Below are 17854 nucleotides of genomic sequence, written 5' to 3'. Positions count from 1 at the left end.
GCTGAAAGTGGCCATTAGAAGATGGGAAACTGTGTCACAAAAGGATCAGCAAAATGTAGACAGACTGTGGCATTCAAACCAGGATTGATTGGTATAAATCCCATTTCCAAATCCCTGATCCAAATCGGTAGGCATTGCACTGCTGCCATATGACAATCAGATGTGAAGGTATTCCTAATAAAGTGATAAGGTGAAATGTGTTAACTGTGTGTTCATGATATTAATGACATCAGCATTTCAGTGCTGCTAAATCAAATGAACAAATCCCCATGTGTCTGGTATGGACGTAGTAGCTCAGGAAAGAGGCCCCAGAATGCCTGAAATTACATGCTAGTTTTTACACCTACAATTTTGAGTTGTTTACATTATTATTGTTATATGTTAAGCTTGTTATCTCAATAAATATTGCTGCAGCATATCAATAGAAATAGGACAATGGACACATTAATAGTAAGCAGCAACCTATGGCTGCAGTTCCTCCACTGACCACTAGAGTGAGTCTCAAACTGTGAGTCAGTCCCCTGAGACCCCCACGTTAAAATGTATATCTTTACAGCAAAAATAAAGATGTTTACAGGTACGGTAATTACCTTCTTCATGCCAACTGTTTGTGTACCTCATCTGACTGTTAACAGTTTATTTAGGCTTATAATTTCCTGTGCAGTAGGCTACTGTTATCAACCAGCAGGTGGCAGCAGCGACTAATCTGCCCGGAAGAGAAGAAGAGTAACCCGAAATGTCGAGCGGGAATCTGGCGGGAACTGACAAACGTCATATGGTCGCCACCAGGTCGCCACCTATGGATGTATGTATTATATTAACCACCTATGGACGCCACAGAAACAGGTGTGATGGCCCTCGCTCGAGGTAACTGCAGACTGGTGGATGTGGAGAGTTGCTGTGAAGTAAAGTTACCGCAGACCAGCCAGCTCGTGCAATTCGCCTCATTAGCTAGCCACCCGGCTACCAAATGACATACCAGGTAACTTAACAAACGTGATGGCGTAGCCTACGCCTTGAATTTAAAATATTCATGATAGATGTTTTTTAAGTTTATTTGCAGCATACAAGGTAATTGTCAACAGCAATAACAGGAAACAAGGAATGCTCGAGGTAATGCAAACTTGGAGATAAACAAAACAAAACAAAAACATTAGCCTAATAATTATAATGCAGAAATCAAATGAAGAGAGCCATAAAAAAAATACCAACATTTATCGGGGCAGTTATTCTACCATAATGTAACATTTTGTGAAATCTTCTCATTGGAGAAGCCTGAACTGGTTTTGATCTCAATCAGCTCTGTGCCAAGCTTAGACACTGAAAGTAGGGCCCACTCCTTTACCTTTAAACCAAGTCTGCTCATTACAGTCACTGAACAAGCTGGACACTCGTCCATGTGGTTATTGTTCATTTACTTTATTAAAAGGGCCTCATGCAGGCTGACTCATTATCCAGCCTCTCTCCTCTGATGCCTCTTCACCAGAGAGCACCATTAATAAAGAGAGCGAGAAGAAGACAGCAGCCCTTTTCATCTGGAAATATTTTTATCTTTTATAATGACCAGACTTCATGAGGTTCCCTGGAGATCACCATGGATACCTCTTGAACCCAGTTAAACTGAGAGCAGGATGTACTTCCCACAGTAATAACACTAATTTGCCTGGTAAATCAGTGTGTTTTACCTCCAGTCCTACACACGGTGGCGCAGTGGACAAAACAAAACCTCTCTGGTGGCAAATGCACACACACACAAGTCTCCAGGCCAGTATCACTCTCTCAACGTGACAGAAACTGTGTCAGTGTGGTGTCATGTTGTGGAGCCATGACAGAGACCCATGTGCACAGTTTGATGCTGCTGGGGGCTGGGTTGTGTGGCGTCCTACTGCACTAACTTGTGTGTTGGTTGAGTTTCCCTTCACAGCTTGAACACATGTTTTATTAGTTTTAGATGCCCCCCCCCCCCTCTTTTTTTTTTTTTAAATTCACTTTGCATGCACACAGTAAGGATAATTTATGTGCCAATGTGGCTTCAGTGATGACATTTAATGATCCGGTGGAGCAGCAGAACAGAGGTTGAATAAATGTTTTAAAGAGCCCCAGAGCAAGTATCTTCATAATAATGTTGTTAATTATCATTACAGACTGAGGTAGCGGTAGCCTACCATTGTTTAGTCAGTAAATGTGTATAATGATAATAATAAATAATAAAATAAACTCGCTGTAGGCTTTTCCACTCGCCTGATCCTCTTAAACTGATGTAGGATTCCCTGCTGCCGCCGCCGCTGCTGCTGCGCACGGCTCTCCCCGTCCCTTGTACCGACACCGAGCACCGGGAAGACTCTCTCTCTCTCTCTCTCTCTCTCTCTCTCTCTGTTTTTCTTTTCTGTATCAAACAACAAGTTCTGACATCTGGAACGGGAGCGGTGCAGCGGGAGAAATGCATGCGCACATAAATGAAGAAAACAACGGGAGCTGAGCTGCTGCTGCACTGACTCAGAGACCTGACGGAAAAACACGGGAATGATTTTGATCGTTTTCCAGTATTGACCAGCGGGAATGTGCGCGCGCTCTGTGACCACATCACAGTGACAGCTTCAGTCGTGCAGTTTGTCTTCTTTAGTGCACCACAACCGGAGCTGTCATTTCACTGTGCTTTATACCAAGCGGGGGTTTGCAGCGTCGGATGGAAAAGTAGCCTGTCAGTCTGTCAGTCACCCTCTGACCTCACTGCACTTTGTAACATCCAGAGCCTGGCTGTTTCCGGGACGAGGCTGCGCAGCATCTTTGCACAACAAGCAGCGGTGGTGGTGGTGTAGTGTCAGAGAGGTTCACACCAGCAGCAGCAGCAGCAGCAGAGATGGACGGACACATTGCGCCATGCGTCAGCCTGACGGGATGTGAGACAACGCGCGTCGCTTGTCCTTAAAAAAACCAAACTAAAACAACTCGACTGAAGTCGGACAGCTGAAGGCAGCTCTGCTCTGCTCTGCTCTGCTCATCACCCCCAACAATTGAAATAACTTTTCCTCTCCGGTCCTCCTCTCTGTTTTCTCCCCCCCCCCCCCCTACATCGTCTCCTTCTCTGGTGATACCTCGTCTCCATGAAGCGACGCATCGGGTGATTATACTTTGTTGGGGGGATTTTTGCTCGTTGTACACCGGGACATCATGTGGACGCCGACGGAGGACGAGAAAATTGGAGTGGGTGAGTAAACAGATCAGTAATGTTTGTGTGATTATTATTAATTCCTCCCGCTGTGTGTGTTTTTATGGTTTATGGACGGGTGGACGTCCAGTGCGCACGGGGCTGGCGCTGTGACGCAGACAGACCATAGCAGCCTATTTCATGTTTGTAAAGTTTCATCTCATGAAACAACAGTGATCGTTGGCAGCAGGTTGATTCAGCTGCTCCTGCGCCACAGCTGACTCCATGGCTGAGTTGGTGGTGAATCGTGAGCTGAACAGAAACCCTGTGTCAGACTTATGAAGGGAGCCTGTTAGTCTGTGGAAGTCTGCAGGGAGTTCACAGCCCTCTGCCCCTCTTTATACTCTGTCTACAAGAATATTCACATTGAATCTTACAGTGTCCTATTGAGAAACATCTGTGGTGGCACCAGAGAGTGGGCTTTGTTTTGATAGAGGTTTATGGTATTTTGTGTTATCTGCTATATCAAAGATTGCCTGGTTTCTTGTTTGTTTATAAGATGATCAGTGTCTCTTCTTTGGTATATTACTATTATACAGCGTGAAAGCAGGCTGAACCTTCAGTAAGAAAGATGTGGAGGAAGATATGTAGATGTATAGAGTATATAGATCATATCCATACCACAGTGGAGGAGGTGTGTTGATGGGGGAGGACAGTATGCTGCACAGTGCAGGTAGCCGTGACTCTTCAGCAGGGCAGCAGTGATTTATCAACCTATATTATACGGCAGCATAATGATTTCAAATGAGAGCTAGTGGTTTAGTGTGTCACAGTTTCTCTCTCTCTCTCTCTCTCTCTCTCACCCTCTCACCCTCTCACCCCACCTCCCATGTATCTCCTCCAGCACCGTCTTTGAAGACACACACTCTCAGGCCTGTTCTGTAACATCTACTGGACACTTTCTACTACCTTTCTGCTTTTCAGTCTGTTTTTACTTTGTACTGATTCAGCCTATTTACCCAACTGTCTTCTCAAATGCCAGTTTTCAGATGATTTTTTTTTTCTCTTGATGTGTTCTGTGTTGTGATCTTCTTCCTGACGCTTTGTAAAAGTTCAAACAGCCTTTCTTGTGCACACTCCTCCTGACAGCAGCTCTGATAACTCACCTCAGGTTCTTACCTGTGTTTGCTAGCGTGAGACACATCACTGTGACGTTACTGTTTGCAGACACACTGAACTCAGTGTCCATCGCTCACGTCTTCTTAGACTGTATCCATGGCGTCCCAGGAAATACCTGTTTTTATTTGAATTGAACGGTGAGATTTTGAGTTTCATCAACAGATTAAAAGGCTCCTGTGACCACCTATGTAGTAGTAGGAGTGTGGCGATGCTAATGTGCACAGTTCAAAGAAATTAGCATAAGGTTTTCAGATGTTGTGCCACCCCACCCCCCAGCCCAGAGTCAGGATATCGATTGACAGCTGTCCGAGATTTTCCGTGACAGATCAGGCAAAACTCTCCACCAGTGTCTGCAGTGGGCAGGAGCAGGACCTCTGCCGACAGGAAGTCAATGAGGGGAATCATGACTCCGGCACTCTGTTAATTGGAAAGAAGCATTACCTGAATTTGAATGAGAGGCGGCGTGTGTGTGTGTGTGCGTGTGTGTGTTTTCTCTTTCTGTTGCCTGTTACCTTCAGTAGACTCCAGCTGTGGCTCCATGCTGTGGCTTGTTGATTTATTCCTTTTAACATCAGAATCCGAAGCTTCGCTGCTTTCAAGGCTTCACGCTGCACGCTGGCAGACGCCGTGCAAGGACAACAACATCGTAATCAGCGCAGTAATGTGGGAAGGCAACTATGAATATTGGCCCTCGTAATCTCTTTCACACTAAACAGCAGGTGTTCAAACGCATCACGGTGCACTTCACTGCTCGTCACTCCGCAGTACGGTATTTCGTCCCACTACGAGGAAATAATCCACTTTAAAACTTTGATTCTGTTACGAGCTAGGAGCCATATTACAGTGTCCCTTAAAGGGGTAGTTTGGGTCATTTGACAAAGGGCTGTGTGAGGTATTTATCTGTAGTCACTGTTTTACTGTAGATTCAGAGCAGCCCCCAGTTCAGAGAAACAACAGTAGGTGCAGTACATGTAAGTGCTGAGAGATGATCTGCTGTGGAGTGTGCGTCTGCAGAAACATGTTGTGCTTCGTCAGTTAAATATGATAATAAACTTAAAGAGGAACTAAGCAGGATTTCTCCCGTGGCTCTGCTACATTTTTACCTTACATTAAAAAGCTCCGGACTAATTGTGATTGTTAACTACATGACTTGTGACTTGTTAGGACTGACAACGGAGGCTCTCTGCCTTCCACCTGGCGTCTCACGGCTGAAAACCAACCTTGCAACATCAGTGTAGTACCTGGCGTCCGCCCCGGTGTCCCAGCTCTCGTCTCTGCGCAACGCAACACAAACACGCTTCATAACCCCTAATCTTTTGTTCATGACGGTTAAGACACAAACACACACGCCGTAACATCGTATATGTTATGTAACGTTATCCACCGCTCCATTTATTGATTTTTCGCCGGCTTCGTTGTAAACAAATGCACATGGGTGAGAGAAGCGTAACCAAATGGCGGAAAAGCGAGCTGACTCACATAGTTCCCCTTTAAGTAAAGTCAGGACATGCCTTTGTATGAAAACAAGTTTCAAGGTGAGACTTACAATCTGACACTGACTTGGTCTTACTGAGCAGATTGCTGTACAGTCTTGGTGCCCTCATAGCAAAGGCTCAGTCCCCTTTCAGTGTAGGCTACACTTAACCAGTAAGTTTGAATATCTCCAGAGATGTCAAACAGCCCTCTTGTTTGAAACTAAATTTTTTTCAACCACTGAACCACCTCATTCCTTTTGCACAATTTACTGCAAAGTCATACAGTGTGCACTGCTGTTTGTGCAATCACAGAGAGAGAACTTATTTTTAATTTGGTTCAGTATGCTCCTTGGCCATTCTCCTGGAGGTACCCAAAACACGATGGGAAAAGTAGGACCCCAGTCGCCCCACTTGTAGAGGGAGAGAAAGCAAGTTGAAAGTGGGCTCAATGAAAAAGAACAATTTTCCATCACAAAACAAATTCTGTTTAAACGTAACAAACGCGATATTCAATACTGTAAAATTATGTAAGGGATGAAGTGCTCAGTGGAAAACATCTGTCTGTGTGACCAGCACTGTGGCTTGTTCTCATCCATGCCGCTTCATGTCGTATGCAAATCGCTGCTGTTTGAAAAGAAAACAGTACAAGTGCCTGTACTTTGTCTTTACAATGGCTGAAAATTATCCTTGGCATATCAGAGTCAAGTAATGACTGAGGAAAGTGCACAAAAGATGAAAGAAAAGAGGAAATCCTTAATCTTCCATTAAAAACAGGAATGAGGAACTTGAGAGTCACGTATCCCCTCAGTGTTTTCATGTAAGTGTGTTTTGTGTCTTTTTGTTAATCCGGCCATTTGTGTTGTTGTTGGATAAGGCTTTGCATACCAAGGCGGGGAGAGTGGTAACTCATAGAGGCCTTCCAATGGAGTTTGGATGACTAGTGCCTGGTTGTAGAAAACAGCCATTCAGTTGAATGAATGCAGCTTTGTGGCGCCCATAGAGGCTCCTGAAAGCGGCTTCACCTCCCCCAGGGCTGCACAGCACAGCACTCAGTTCTCACACTCACAGATGACACAGGACACACACACTCTCCCTTTCTCACACATACACACTCACTCACTGATAGACAGAGGGACAGACAGACAGCAAGAGAGAGACAGACGTGTCCCAGGCACATTCTTTATGCACCTGCTAAAGCGGGTAGATTTATAAAATCAACAACACAATAATAATATTCTGTCAGAATCAGTCATTTTACCAAGCGCAGTTACATTTTATGTGGCTTCAATGTTGTGTACATTTGTAAATATAAGAAAATCAAATACCCTGTTGGCTGTCACAGTTGAGAAACACACTGATGACACACGATAGAGACACACCAGTAGACAGAGCGACTTTATGTGTGACACACATGCCATACAATATCTCTCACACCACACAAACACACACACTGATAGAACTAGGTCACAGTGAAAGTTACAGATCTGTAAGGGATGTCCTCCTCATGTCCAGCACTGCACCTTTTTGTTTTCTTTGTCAGTTGTTTTTATTCCTCTGTCAGTTTTTACTTTGTTTTTTCTTCTTTTGACCTATTTATCCTGAACCGACTTTTCATTTTGCTGCTGCAGCTCTGGCTCATCTGTCACTGTCATCTGCCCTCGCATGCAGAGACAGATGCTGCCGGTTGCCACTTGATCAGAGCTCCTCCCAGATTATGGAACAACCTGCCAGACATCGTTAAACACTCTTTAATGACTTTTCTGGGCTTGTCATTTATTTCTTCGTCAAAAACCATATATCATCTGAATCTTCAAAGCTCAGCATTTACTTGAAGTGTTGATCCTTGAGAAGACAGAAAAAACCTCAGTGTAGTTTTACTTCTCCTCTCTCAGCCTATCTCTGGAGCTCTACTAACAGGTCGGTGTCACCCAATCAGAAGAGAGGAGGCTCTGAGCCTCTCTTCTGATTGGCTGACTGCTCTCCGAGTAATCAATAAAAGTCAAGCAGAATATAGGTAAAACACTCAGAGAAACCGAATCCTGCAAGTGTTGGGTTGTGGGTCCAGGTGGGTGGGGTTTTGGTGACTGCTTTGTTGTGACATCACAAAGTCACATAAGTCCTGACTGTTGGCTTCACTGCTCAGTTTTTGAATACACATGTTGTATATTTCTCTGTGAACCGAGGCGTTGATACTTTCACAGTATTACAGTAATGAAGAACCTAGACCTGATCTATAATTAGGCTACACATCTACCTTTTGTACTGTACAGTATGGACCTTTAATATTAACATCTACCTTTAGACCGTATGTGACCTTTAGGAATTTTTTTCTGTGAATCGTTATGTTGTGTTCTACCATTTTGTTGTTTGGCCTAATTGCCTTAAATGGGTGAAAGAAAGGTACAAATCTTTTTGTTTTTGTGATGATTTTTCCTCAAAGACAGCCAGGAATAATTTTAGTGTTTCTGCCCAAACCCCCTGGTGCTCCTGCCTAAAGCTTTACAAACTAGAAGAAATGTCTCTGAGGAAGTAGACTCTCTCCAGATTCACCCATGACTCTCCCATCGGCGCATGATCAAGGCGAGAAAGAGTCCTCAAGCCCTACATGCAGAAATATCCACAGCGCCTATGGAAACTGACAGCAAATCAAGTTGATTGCTTCTGCTCCCTCCCCATCACTCCCTCACTCCGCCTCCCCCTCCTCTGTTCCTCAGGGTGCTAGCTTGGCCTTTTAATCACATCTCAAAGCAACGAGTTAACAAGCGCACATCACACAGATTCTCTTTGCTAATTTAGTCCTTTTTTTGAGGTTTGTGTGTTCTCCCTTAGTGACTTGGGAAACAACCCCCCCCTCCTCCTTCCTTTCTCCACCTCCCCCCCTACCTCACCCACTCCTGTGAAAACCTTTAGCCAAGCTGTTCAGATGCGATTGTAGTGGTTCTTTGCTGTAATGTAGCCATTAAAATTAAATTACAGCCATTAGACTGTATCAGCCGGCCCAAAGGAGGACAGCCTCTGTTTCACTCGATTTATTTAAACAAACCGATCTATCCTGCTATGTAGATGTCGTATCTCGTCAGGTGGCAGGATGCTGAAGCCTGTCACAGCATTGGACAACAGGGTTGCAACCTGGACAGCTCAGCAGATTCGCACCGGGCAAACTTACTGAGACAAACGTATTTTATTTCCAGGTCAGATAACCTGCATCATATTTGACTGCTGAAGCTGCCACGAGTTGGTGCACCACAAGCAAATATTTAGATGTTACTAATTTTTAATAAACTGTGGACAGAGTAATCCTTCTGTGTCGTCTACTTGAGTGTGTGTAGCCATCATCCTGGACCAGGTACCTGAACCACTTACTGCTTGACTGAGCTGTTCTGGATTTGAGCCATAAAGTATAAAACAATCTTTGTTCGACATTCAGTAACATACTGTGATCGTTCCTGTGAGAAGTGCACTGAATCCGTTCTGACCCAGATATGTAGCTTTAATCATACAGCTTCTTTAGAATAAAAGCTATTCTCAGAGGAGAGAAACATCTAATTGTGAAGAGATCCGACACGTTTCCCCAGACGCTGGAATCTATCCAGGTCAGTCTTCTGCAGTGGGAACGACTGACAGTTACAGTTTACTACTCTAAAACATGATAATATAAAATCGGCACATGATGAAGGGATGCTGGCAACTGTTGCAGAGGTGTAAGGACACTTTCTGTTTCTCAGTTACCTTAGTTGACATCGTTTAAGGCATGTACACCATGATGATACCAGTTACCAGGGAGCTGCAAAAAGAGCAGAAATAGGACAAAGAATGTGGTGAAGTGAAGAGACCGAGACAGAGATGCTGAGCTGGTAATGTGATGTTGTTGTGTTTCCAGCTGTGGATTGTGTTACCCAACAGTGGGTGAAGTCATCACCATGGTCCCCAACAGACACACTCCCAGCACTCGCTCTCACTGTTACAGTGGGCGTCACTGAAGTGTGTTTATTAATGTGTGAATGTGTGAATGTGAGACTCAAACATCAACACTGAAACAACATTGGACACAACAACATGTGAATAAACATTACCAGCTTGTGTGTCTGACTCAATAATAGCTACAGTAAACTTTAGTCTCATTTATCTTGGTCCAGCCATTCCACTCTAATAATTGTCCGTTTAGTGGGTAACTAGAGTTAGGTCTTAATTTCAACATTGTTAATTATTTATCACATTTTATAATTTACTAAGAAGCAAATAAAAACCCTCTCCCCTCCCAAACCTGTCCCACCATCCAGCTTGTCACAGTCTGTCACCAGAAAATCAATGTTGGATGGCCAATGTCTAAATGCTGAGCTAATGTCAACAAAGAAGGAGAAAAAAGTCTAATGATCCCCACCAACAGTGTTATCCAATAATTACCTGACGTTTTTGATGATGCATCCCTCAATGTTTGTCACCCAAAGGGAATTAAACTTCATTGGCACTGGCTGTTGGTGTGCTAATGATAGCTGCTGCTGTGGGGCACTTGGCTTCTTTTCAAACCTAACACTCATCAGTGTTTTGATTAGCTTGTGTTGCACCATGTTTGATATGTTGACCGACCACAAGTATTTCAGCAAGCATTGTTTGTTTGAATTGACTTCTGTAAGGTCTAAGTGTCACTTGCTCACCCATTAAAATCCCGATTTAACTGAACCAGTACTCAATAGCACTGACATAACGCCATCAGTGCCCTTGGAAATCCTGAGTTTGGTTTCCAACCCAATGGGTAATGCTCTCATAAAAGTCAAGCCATTATGTCATTAATTACTGTTTCATAATTCTGCATGGAAGCAGTTCATTAATTTGTCTTTATGGGGGCAAACTGGGTTTTTGAGATAAAACTTCATATTAAGAAATTATCTCATTTGTTTAAAAAAAAAAGGGGGAAAAAAAGACACAAGAGTTTCAGAAAGCCTTTGAGATTGTCCCACCACATTTACAAGCTATAATCAAGCAGTAATGTGAGTGCTCAGGTTAACCATGCCTGACTGAGCTGCTTCATGTATTATTCTCTGTGTAGGCAATTTTCACCATGGGCAGCGCTGGAGGAGCTGCATTTAGAACACATGTATGCAAACATGCCCAGACCACACGCAAACAAAATAGACTTTACTATAAATTATTTATCTAGTAAAATATGCACTTAAAGGCCACAAATGATCTAAGAGAGGATATTTTTTTTCTTTAAGGAATGAAATGGCAATAGCTGGATGAAACTGGGTGTTATAGTGAAAGACAGATGGTTTTATTTCCCAAGAGACATATTTCTGTGCAGGTGAACATATAACCCTAACCTGAACATTGTGCTTCTTTTCTAACCCTGGTAAACACTGAGAGGTGTTGAGCTTGGGTCTAAATATTGCCATGCTCATTGCAAGTAGGTGCTAGTGGGAGGGTGATACATCTTGTTAACACAAACAATAACAAGTGTTGCACTCATACAAGGAGGGGAAATACAGTAAAAAAGACCCAACATTGTATTTTTCTATCACTCCCTCAAGTTGTATTTGTAAGCACGCAACATGAGGAGGCTTAAAGATTTAAAGCCAGAGAGCTGCTGGCTGCTGTCCGTGGTGCTGAAACACACCCAGCCAAGCACAGCTTTAGGTGGAGAGCAGAGGATTCCTCATCTGATCCTCGCCTCCTTAGTTTCTTTCTCCTCTGGCGAAGCTGACATAAAGTCACAGCAGTGTCTCTAGGTTTTTTAAATGTAGGTGGGAAGTTCATCACTGGGCAGTAACAAGCTAATCCATTCTACACTCTGTGTGTGTGTGCGTCTGTACCCATTCACTAATGGTACAGCAACGGCACTTATGGTGAATCCTGCATCATATCCATAACTGGCACCAGGACCAAAATTAACCCCCAGGCAGCACTGCTGCATATTGAGCAGAAGGCAAATAGGGAAGGAAACCAACAGCAAAGAGCTCAGTGGAGGATTATGTGCTGATGAACGGGACTTCAGAGTGTACTGCCCCTTAGCGATGCATGACAACGTCCCTGTTCTGCAGGCCTTCATGATGACGAGCAGTACATTATTTACACGCATCTCTTAAAATAACAAATTATCTTTTTGATCTAAACAGTTCCTGCTCATCCAAGCATGTACAGTATGTGTCAACTTATTTTTGTGTCGTTTATGTGTAATTAGACTTGTCACGATACTTGAATTTCAGTAGTTAATATCAATACTAGTGAATTTCCACAATTCTCAATATGCATTCATTACCATGATAAAAAAACAGCACACATATACTTCTTAATTCACTACTTTATCAAAAAAGGTTCACATCAAGCTTTCAAGTATTTCAACCCACTGTGATTTAACAATTTCTCAAGTTGCCCAGAATTTAAAGTGCTCGAACATGAAGCTAAGAACAGTGTTAAAATGGTGAATATTCAACAAAAACAGAAAGTAATGCAACGTTTTATTTGTATTTTTTGTGTGTTGGCATGCAGCCAACAGTTGGTAGCAAAGAACATAAGTCTCTTGACAATCCTACATGTTTGTGTATGTGCATGCTGGCTTTTGCATATTTGCATTCCTGCTTGTGTATTTTATGTGCCTTGCTTTTTGTCCTGCAGTGTGTATGTCATTTTCATTTCAATGTTTCATTAAAAGTAAACACCCCCTCTATTCTGACACCCAGTGCTAGTAGGTGTTGACTCGGCCCAAACTATTCACGCCGTGTCCAAAGCTTTGACATCAAAAACCCCCTGTGGGCTCTTGGAGGGTCTTTTTTTTTTTTTGCTTTCCTCTCAGATTCTCTTTAGACTTGAGACTTTAATCTCTGTCCCTGTCACTGTCAGGCTGCCTCTCTCTGCCTCTTCCCTCTGTAGCTCAGTCTGCTGCTTCCATCTGTAACTCCTCCTGTCTGTATTGGCCTTTATCTGAAAACTCACAATCTCCTGATACATCCATCTCTGCACTCTTATCCCACATTTTCCAGCCCTGTCTCTGAAGCACAAGTTCCCTTTTAGATCTTGTTCCAATGGCCTTCATTTAAAACAACATCACAGTCACAGCCACAAACCCCAGCTCTGTCATTAAGATGACGGCTAATGTCATGTTAATTTAAAAATTTGGACCAAAAACTGTAACTATGACAGGTTAACACAGATTTTGTGACACATTTTTTCATCCTGAAAGTGCGGCAACTCGGGAATGGCTTTGAAATCTACTGGATAATGATCTTTCTCTCTCACTGACTGCTCCTCTCTCTGCTCTGCTTCCTCCCCCTATACCCCCCGTAGTTTTCTGGGTTTTTCTGGGTTTTTGTGGAGAGTTGTGAGTGAGTTGGGCTTGTGTCTAAGCAGAGGCTTGTCATCTAGTTTATATGCACAAAGAGTATGGCTTATCTTTTGAACCAGGAGAGCAAGTAAAATTTGAAACAGAATAAAAGTCATACAGTTTTAATTTGTGGTGCATAGGTCAGGAAAAACTTTTTTTCCCTGTTTCCTTCAGTGTGTAAAGTTCTGGTTTGTATGTGGGCTGCATCTCTAGCTGGACGTCAGCCAGTGGGCGTATGCGTGTGTGTGTGTGTGTGTCTCAAGGGTCTTAAACACAACAGCATTCTAGAGAAGAGTTCCGTCGTTGTTATGGTTACACTCAGTTTCCGCGGACACCCTGGCAAGACTGGTTCCACTATCGCCATAACAACAGTCCAACTCTCAGCCTCCCTCCAGAGGAGAGAGGAGGATCACAAACAGTCCTGAGCTACACACACACACACACACACAACCTTAAATTGACACACGGAGTGACAGATAGAGAACAAGCAACATACTGTAACTTGCATCAGTGATTTCATCGTTTATCAAATGAATTTGTGTCGTGTCAGTGGTTTTTTCATCAAGCATGGGGATATAGCCTATGGTAGAGCTATCTGTTAAATAGGCTATCTGTAAGCAGAAGAACTAAAGTAACACAAAAGGAAATATCACCATGAAAGTTGTCACATTCTTTCTCCTATGTTGTATTATTATGTTATTATCATATTAGTTATTTTAGGCTACAAAAAACAAAAAGAAAACAACAAAAAAACTTTAGGCTATTGGGAAGGTTGTGCAGGGCCTTTTTGTCTCGTCTCACAAAACAAACAAAGAAAAAAAAAAACAGTGGATGGTGGTCCATGTTGGGGGTGTGGCTGAGTGAGGCGGCCGCATTGTTGTGACATCACAAAGTTGCATAAATGCTGTTCAACAGTTTGTTGACTGCTGGCAGGAAAAGGAAACAAGCAGTGATCCGCTGTGTTAATGTCTTTTGCACGAGAGAGGAGGAGGAGAGTGCTTCTCATTCATTTTCCAAGCTAGTCTGAAATTAAACCAATTTCCCAGTTAGTATCCTGCTTCCCTGAGGCTGCTGCTGCTGCTGCTGACTCTGGGTAGTTTCCAAACACTTAGTGCAATTACAGTTTGGAGCCACAGAAGTTGTTTTCCCTTATCGCTTCCCAACTGAACAACTGTATTTGGCGAAAGTGACTTTATGTAGTTTGTTTGCTCTTTATGAGATCAGTGGTTCCAGCAAACACACTAGAGACTTAAAACTCATTATGAAGGATCACAGAGATGATGGGCTGCTGGTGGGGCTTTAGGTTAGTTGAAATTACTGTAACAAAAATTCAGCACCAGAACTTTGTTTCAGTCGACCTCTCACCTGCTGTCTCCAGAGCCCATATGTCATGGGTTTTTGACTTTTTAATAGTCCTGCTTTTGCATGATTTGTTGGTTGTGAAAATAAGATCTTTTGGATATCCAGTATTTTTATCCAGTATTTTACATGTTTCTTATGGCTGTTTCTGAGTGAGCCAATTATAATGTAGCAAATTTGAGGTAAAACACTCAGAGAAACCAAATCCTGGAAATGTTGGAAGGAGGGTTCAGGTGGGCGGGGTTTGGTGCTTTGTTGTGACATCACAGAATCACAGAAGTTTGTTTATCACCCTACACATGAACATGTCCCTTTATATTGTATGAAGCTTTGATATAAACATCTACCTTCAGACTTTATATAGATTTAATGAACCTTATGAAAATATCTTTATGCACAACTATAATTGGCTAGCTCTCAACCGGTTTTTGAAATTGCTGGTGACAATTTGTGGAAACAAGTGAGGCAGTACAATAGAAAAATCCACTGTCTATCTCTCCCCTTTCTCCTCCCTCTAACTTTAATATGGTTCATTCATTAGTCTTGCTCTCTTTTAGCCTCCACTCTCGTTCTTTCTTGTGATCAGAATAGAAAGGAGACGTCAGCTGTTCTAGACATCTCTGAGTTTCCTGAAATGCAATGCCAGCCTGTCTGTCTCCGTACTTATCGATTAGTGCTTAAAAAAGGTCCTCTGCTGCCTCAGAGGGACTTTAGCCTTGAAGCCGTTCCAAGTATGTTCAAGAGACCTACAGCACACCTTTCAAAATGTCATCAAGTTCCCTCTCTGCAATGGGATGCGATTGCAACAGGAGTGATAGGAATAGTTTGAAAAGCTGTGTTCATAGTTCAAGACATGAACATATCCGAGTTCAGGGAAGTAACACCTGAATTTTGTCCTGTAATGTAATTGTTAATTATTCATGTTTGGAGCAGAGCTAGCTTTGTTTTGCTCCCAATTTTCCATTTTATTCAATTCTAAAATACCTGACAAAGTTATTATTCACATTGCACAGGGCTGACCTGGTGGGTGGAGCGATGGGGGAGGGGGACCTGAAAGAGAAATAGAACAGAGGGGGGCACAGTGATGCTGTTCATCTTTAAAATAAGTCATAAATCATCACCGAAGCTTAGAAGGAAAAAAATAAATCTTAATGTCAAGACAAACGTTAGCGTAATTGTTTTCTATTTAGTTCATGAAATGCCCCTGTCGGACAGATGATCCATGACCCTCTGCCTACTGTACGTTACCTTTTGGTTCACTGCCCACCATGTATTCCCTGGCTTTCTCCACAATGACTCACGCTTGACAGAGTCTCAAAGCCCGAACAGCGTTTTAATGAGCCCGGACCCAAGGTGAGAAAACACAATTACTTATTCAGGCAGCGGGGTGAGGAAAGTTGAACGCCTCCTCATTTATTCCCTGTTTGTGTGTTCACCCCGGTGTTGCAGAGTAAAGAACACCTGTGTGTTTTTGCGTTTTTTTTTGTTTTTTTTGTTTTTTAGACTGTCTTTTGCCGTGAGCCTCGATCCCTCTCTTTACATGGGACGGGAGACAAATGGCGGATGACACCGGCGGCTGGGGGGCAGACACCGTGGCCCAATTATCTATCTGTTTTCCCTTATTCTGAGCCTCTTTTTCACTCCCTTGCTCCTGCATCTTCCAATTTCATACCTATCTGTATTTTTCTCTTTCTACATCTCTCATCTAAATCTGTATTTTTTTCCCCCATGTGCTTTTCCTCCCTTCCTCCTGCCCTCCCTTCCTTCCATCTATCTCTCACTTAGTCTAATGAATATTTCAGATAAAAATGCTATTTATAGATGTGACATCGCTCCCCCGGTCCATCCATCAAGCCATCAAGCTCATTTTTTTCATCTGCTCGTTCTACTCAGTGGTTATCAGGCCGAGGTTGAGCTTCATGTCACTTTCAATCATCATCAATTCTCAGAATAAAGCCATTTTTATCTCGATCACTCTAATTGGTTATCACAGATCAGCTTTTATCAACGTTTTTCACCCGCTGACGGGATTTTAACGTAGCACCTCTCTGTTAAAGATCCCTCCCTCACTCGGCAGAAGAGGGCCTATATGACAGAGGGTCATTTGTTTAAGCAGACAGAGAAGCTGCCAAGTATTTTTGCTTTTGAATTGCACATTGGCGACTTATCCTCCACCCGCTCTCCACACAGACAGTATGAAATCATGCAAGTTAGGCCTAAATTCACCATCTGCGCTCGAGGGTTTGTTTGGCCCCTTGATCCACAGCTTCCCTCTGAATCCAAGCCCATCACTTAAGAAAACGCAAACTGGCAGTTTACGATATTGTACTGTAGCCGTCTTTTGTAACCTTGTTCTAGTATTGCAGGAAAGTGGCATCTGCACCAATAAGGTGCTCATTTCATTTGCTGAAAACCTGTGTCTCTCAAATCCAGTTTGTGAGACCATTTCATTTAGTTCCCCTGGAGGCTGTACTTTGATATAAAAATAAGCAGTTTTTTTCCCCCCCACTTTAATACTGTCACACCAAACATTTATTATTCAGTAGTAGTGTGTGTCTAAACGATGGTTCAGATGAAACTTTTCTTTGCCTTACTGAAACTGTTTTTTTTTTTTTTTTTTAAATTAGACCATGTATAAAGAGCCTCCTCCCCTGTGAGAGGACTGGGACACTGTAAGCAGTCATGATGTGTGATGCTGTAAACCTCCCAGGCTCTGAGCCCTTCACACCCCTCCCCTTAACCTATTACAGCTTATTCAACCCACTGCCTGCTCATTCACTCACATAAATTGGACGCCAGTGTCGAATGCATGCTTGACCATGGCTTTTGTTAGGCTCCACTCTGTGTGTGTGCACATGCACAAGACAAGCACGTGTGTTTAGGCATGCATGTGTGAGTGAATTAGCAGTTGCAAGTTTTCACGTGTGTATCAGCATGTGTGAGTGTGTGTGTTGTTGCCTCTGCGTTTGCTTGTTTGTTTGGCAGAAACAAAGGCAAACTGGACCTCGGAGACACTGCTGACGAAATCAAAAGAAACATATTTCAGAAAAGATAAATACTGGCTTTAATTTTGTGGGAGAAATTGCAACACTGCACTGCTTTTTAATCTTCCCCTCACAGTTTAAAAACAGTCTTTTCAGGCTGTTTCACAGGCTAATGTAAACAATTAACTAATGCAAGTAATGTAGCTTTTAATGTTAATTAGTGTATTATGGTGATGCATGTTTTAATAGTGCTGGGACCTGCTCTATAAGGTATCAAAAAAAACCCTATTTTTAATTACACAGCTTGTGTTTAGCTGGGTTGTGGAAGCTGGAGCTAATCCCAATTCACATGGAGAAACAGGACAGTCAGGCTTTGAAGGTTGTTTTCTTT

General features: G+C 42.8%; 1 protein-coding gene across 25 annotated transcripts in view; it reads left to right on the top strand.

The window, feature by feature from the left end:
• The first annotated feature begins 2505 nt into the window (after window positions 1-2505).
• dock3 (dedicator of cytokinesis 3) overlaps window positions 2506-17854 on the top strand; it is a 168674-nt gene continuing 153325 nt past the window's right edge. For 12 of the 25 annotated variants that reach the window (XM_085776748.1, XM_085776751.1, XM_085776750.1 and 9 more), the window contains exon 1: window positions 2993-3208. In XM_085776748.1, the coding sequence (XP_085632874.1) occupies window positions 3172-3208 (37 nt within the window). In that variant the 5' untranslated portion in view covers window positions 2993-3171. Of the gene's footprint in view, window positions 3209-17854 lie in introns of all 25 variants that reach the window. The other 13 variants (XM_085776734.1, XM_085776733.1, XM_085776755.1 and 10 more) reach the window with 4 other exon arrangements.

This window comes from Trachurus japonicus, chromosome 5, assembly GCF_045865225.1.
Source record: "Trachurus japonicus isolate A0001 chromosome 5, Traja_1.0".
Lineage (NCBI taxonomy): Eukaryota > Metazoa > Chordata > Actinopteri > Carangiformes > Carangidae > Trachurus > Trachurus japonicus.
The sequence above is the reverse complement of the archived record's forward strand: the minus strand, read 5'-3'. Positions and strand labels throughout refer to the sequence as shown.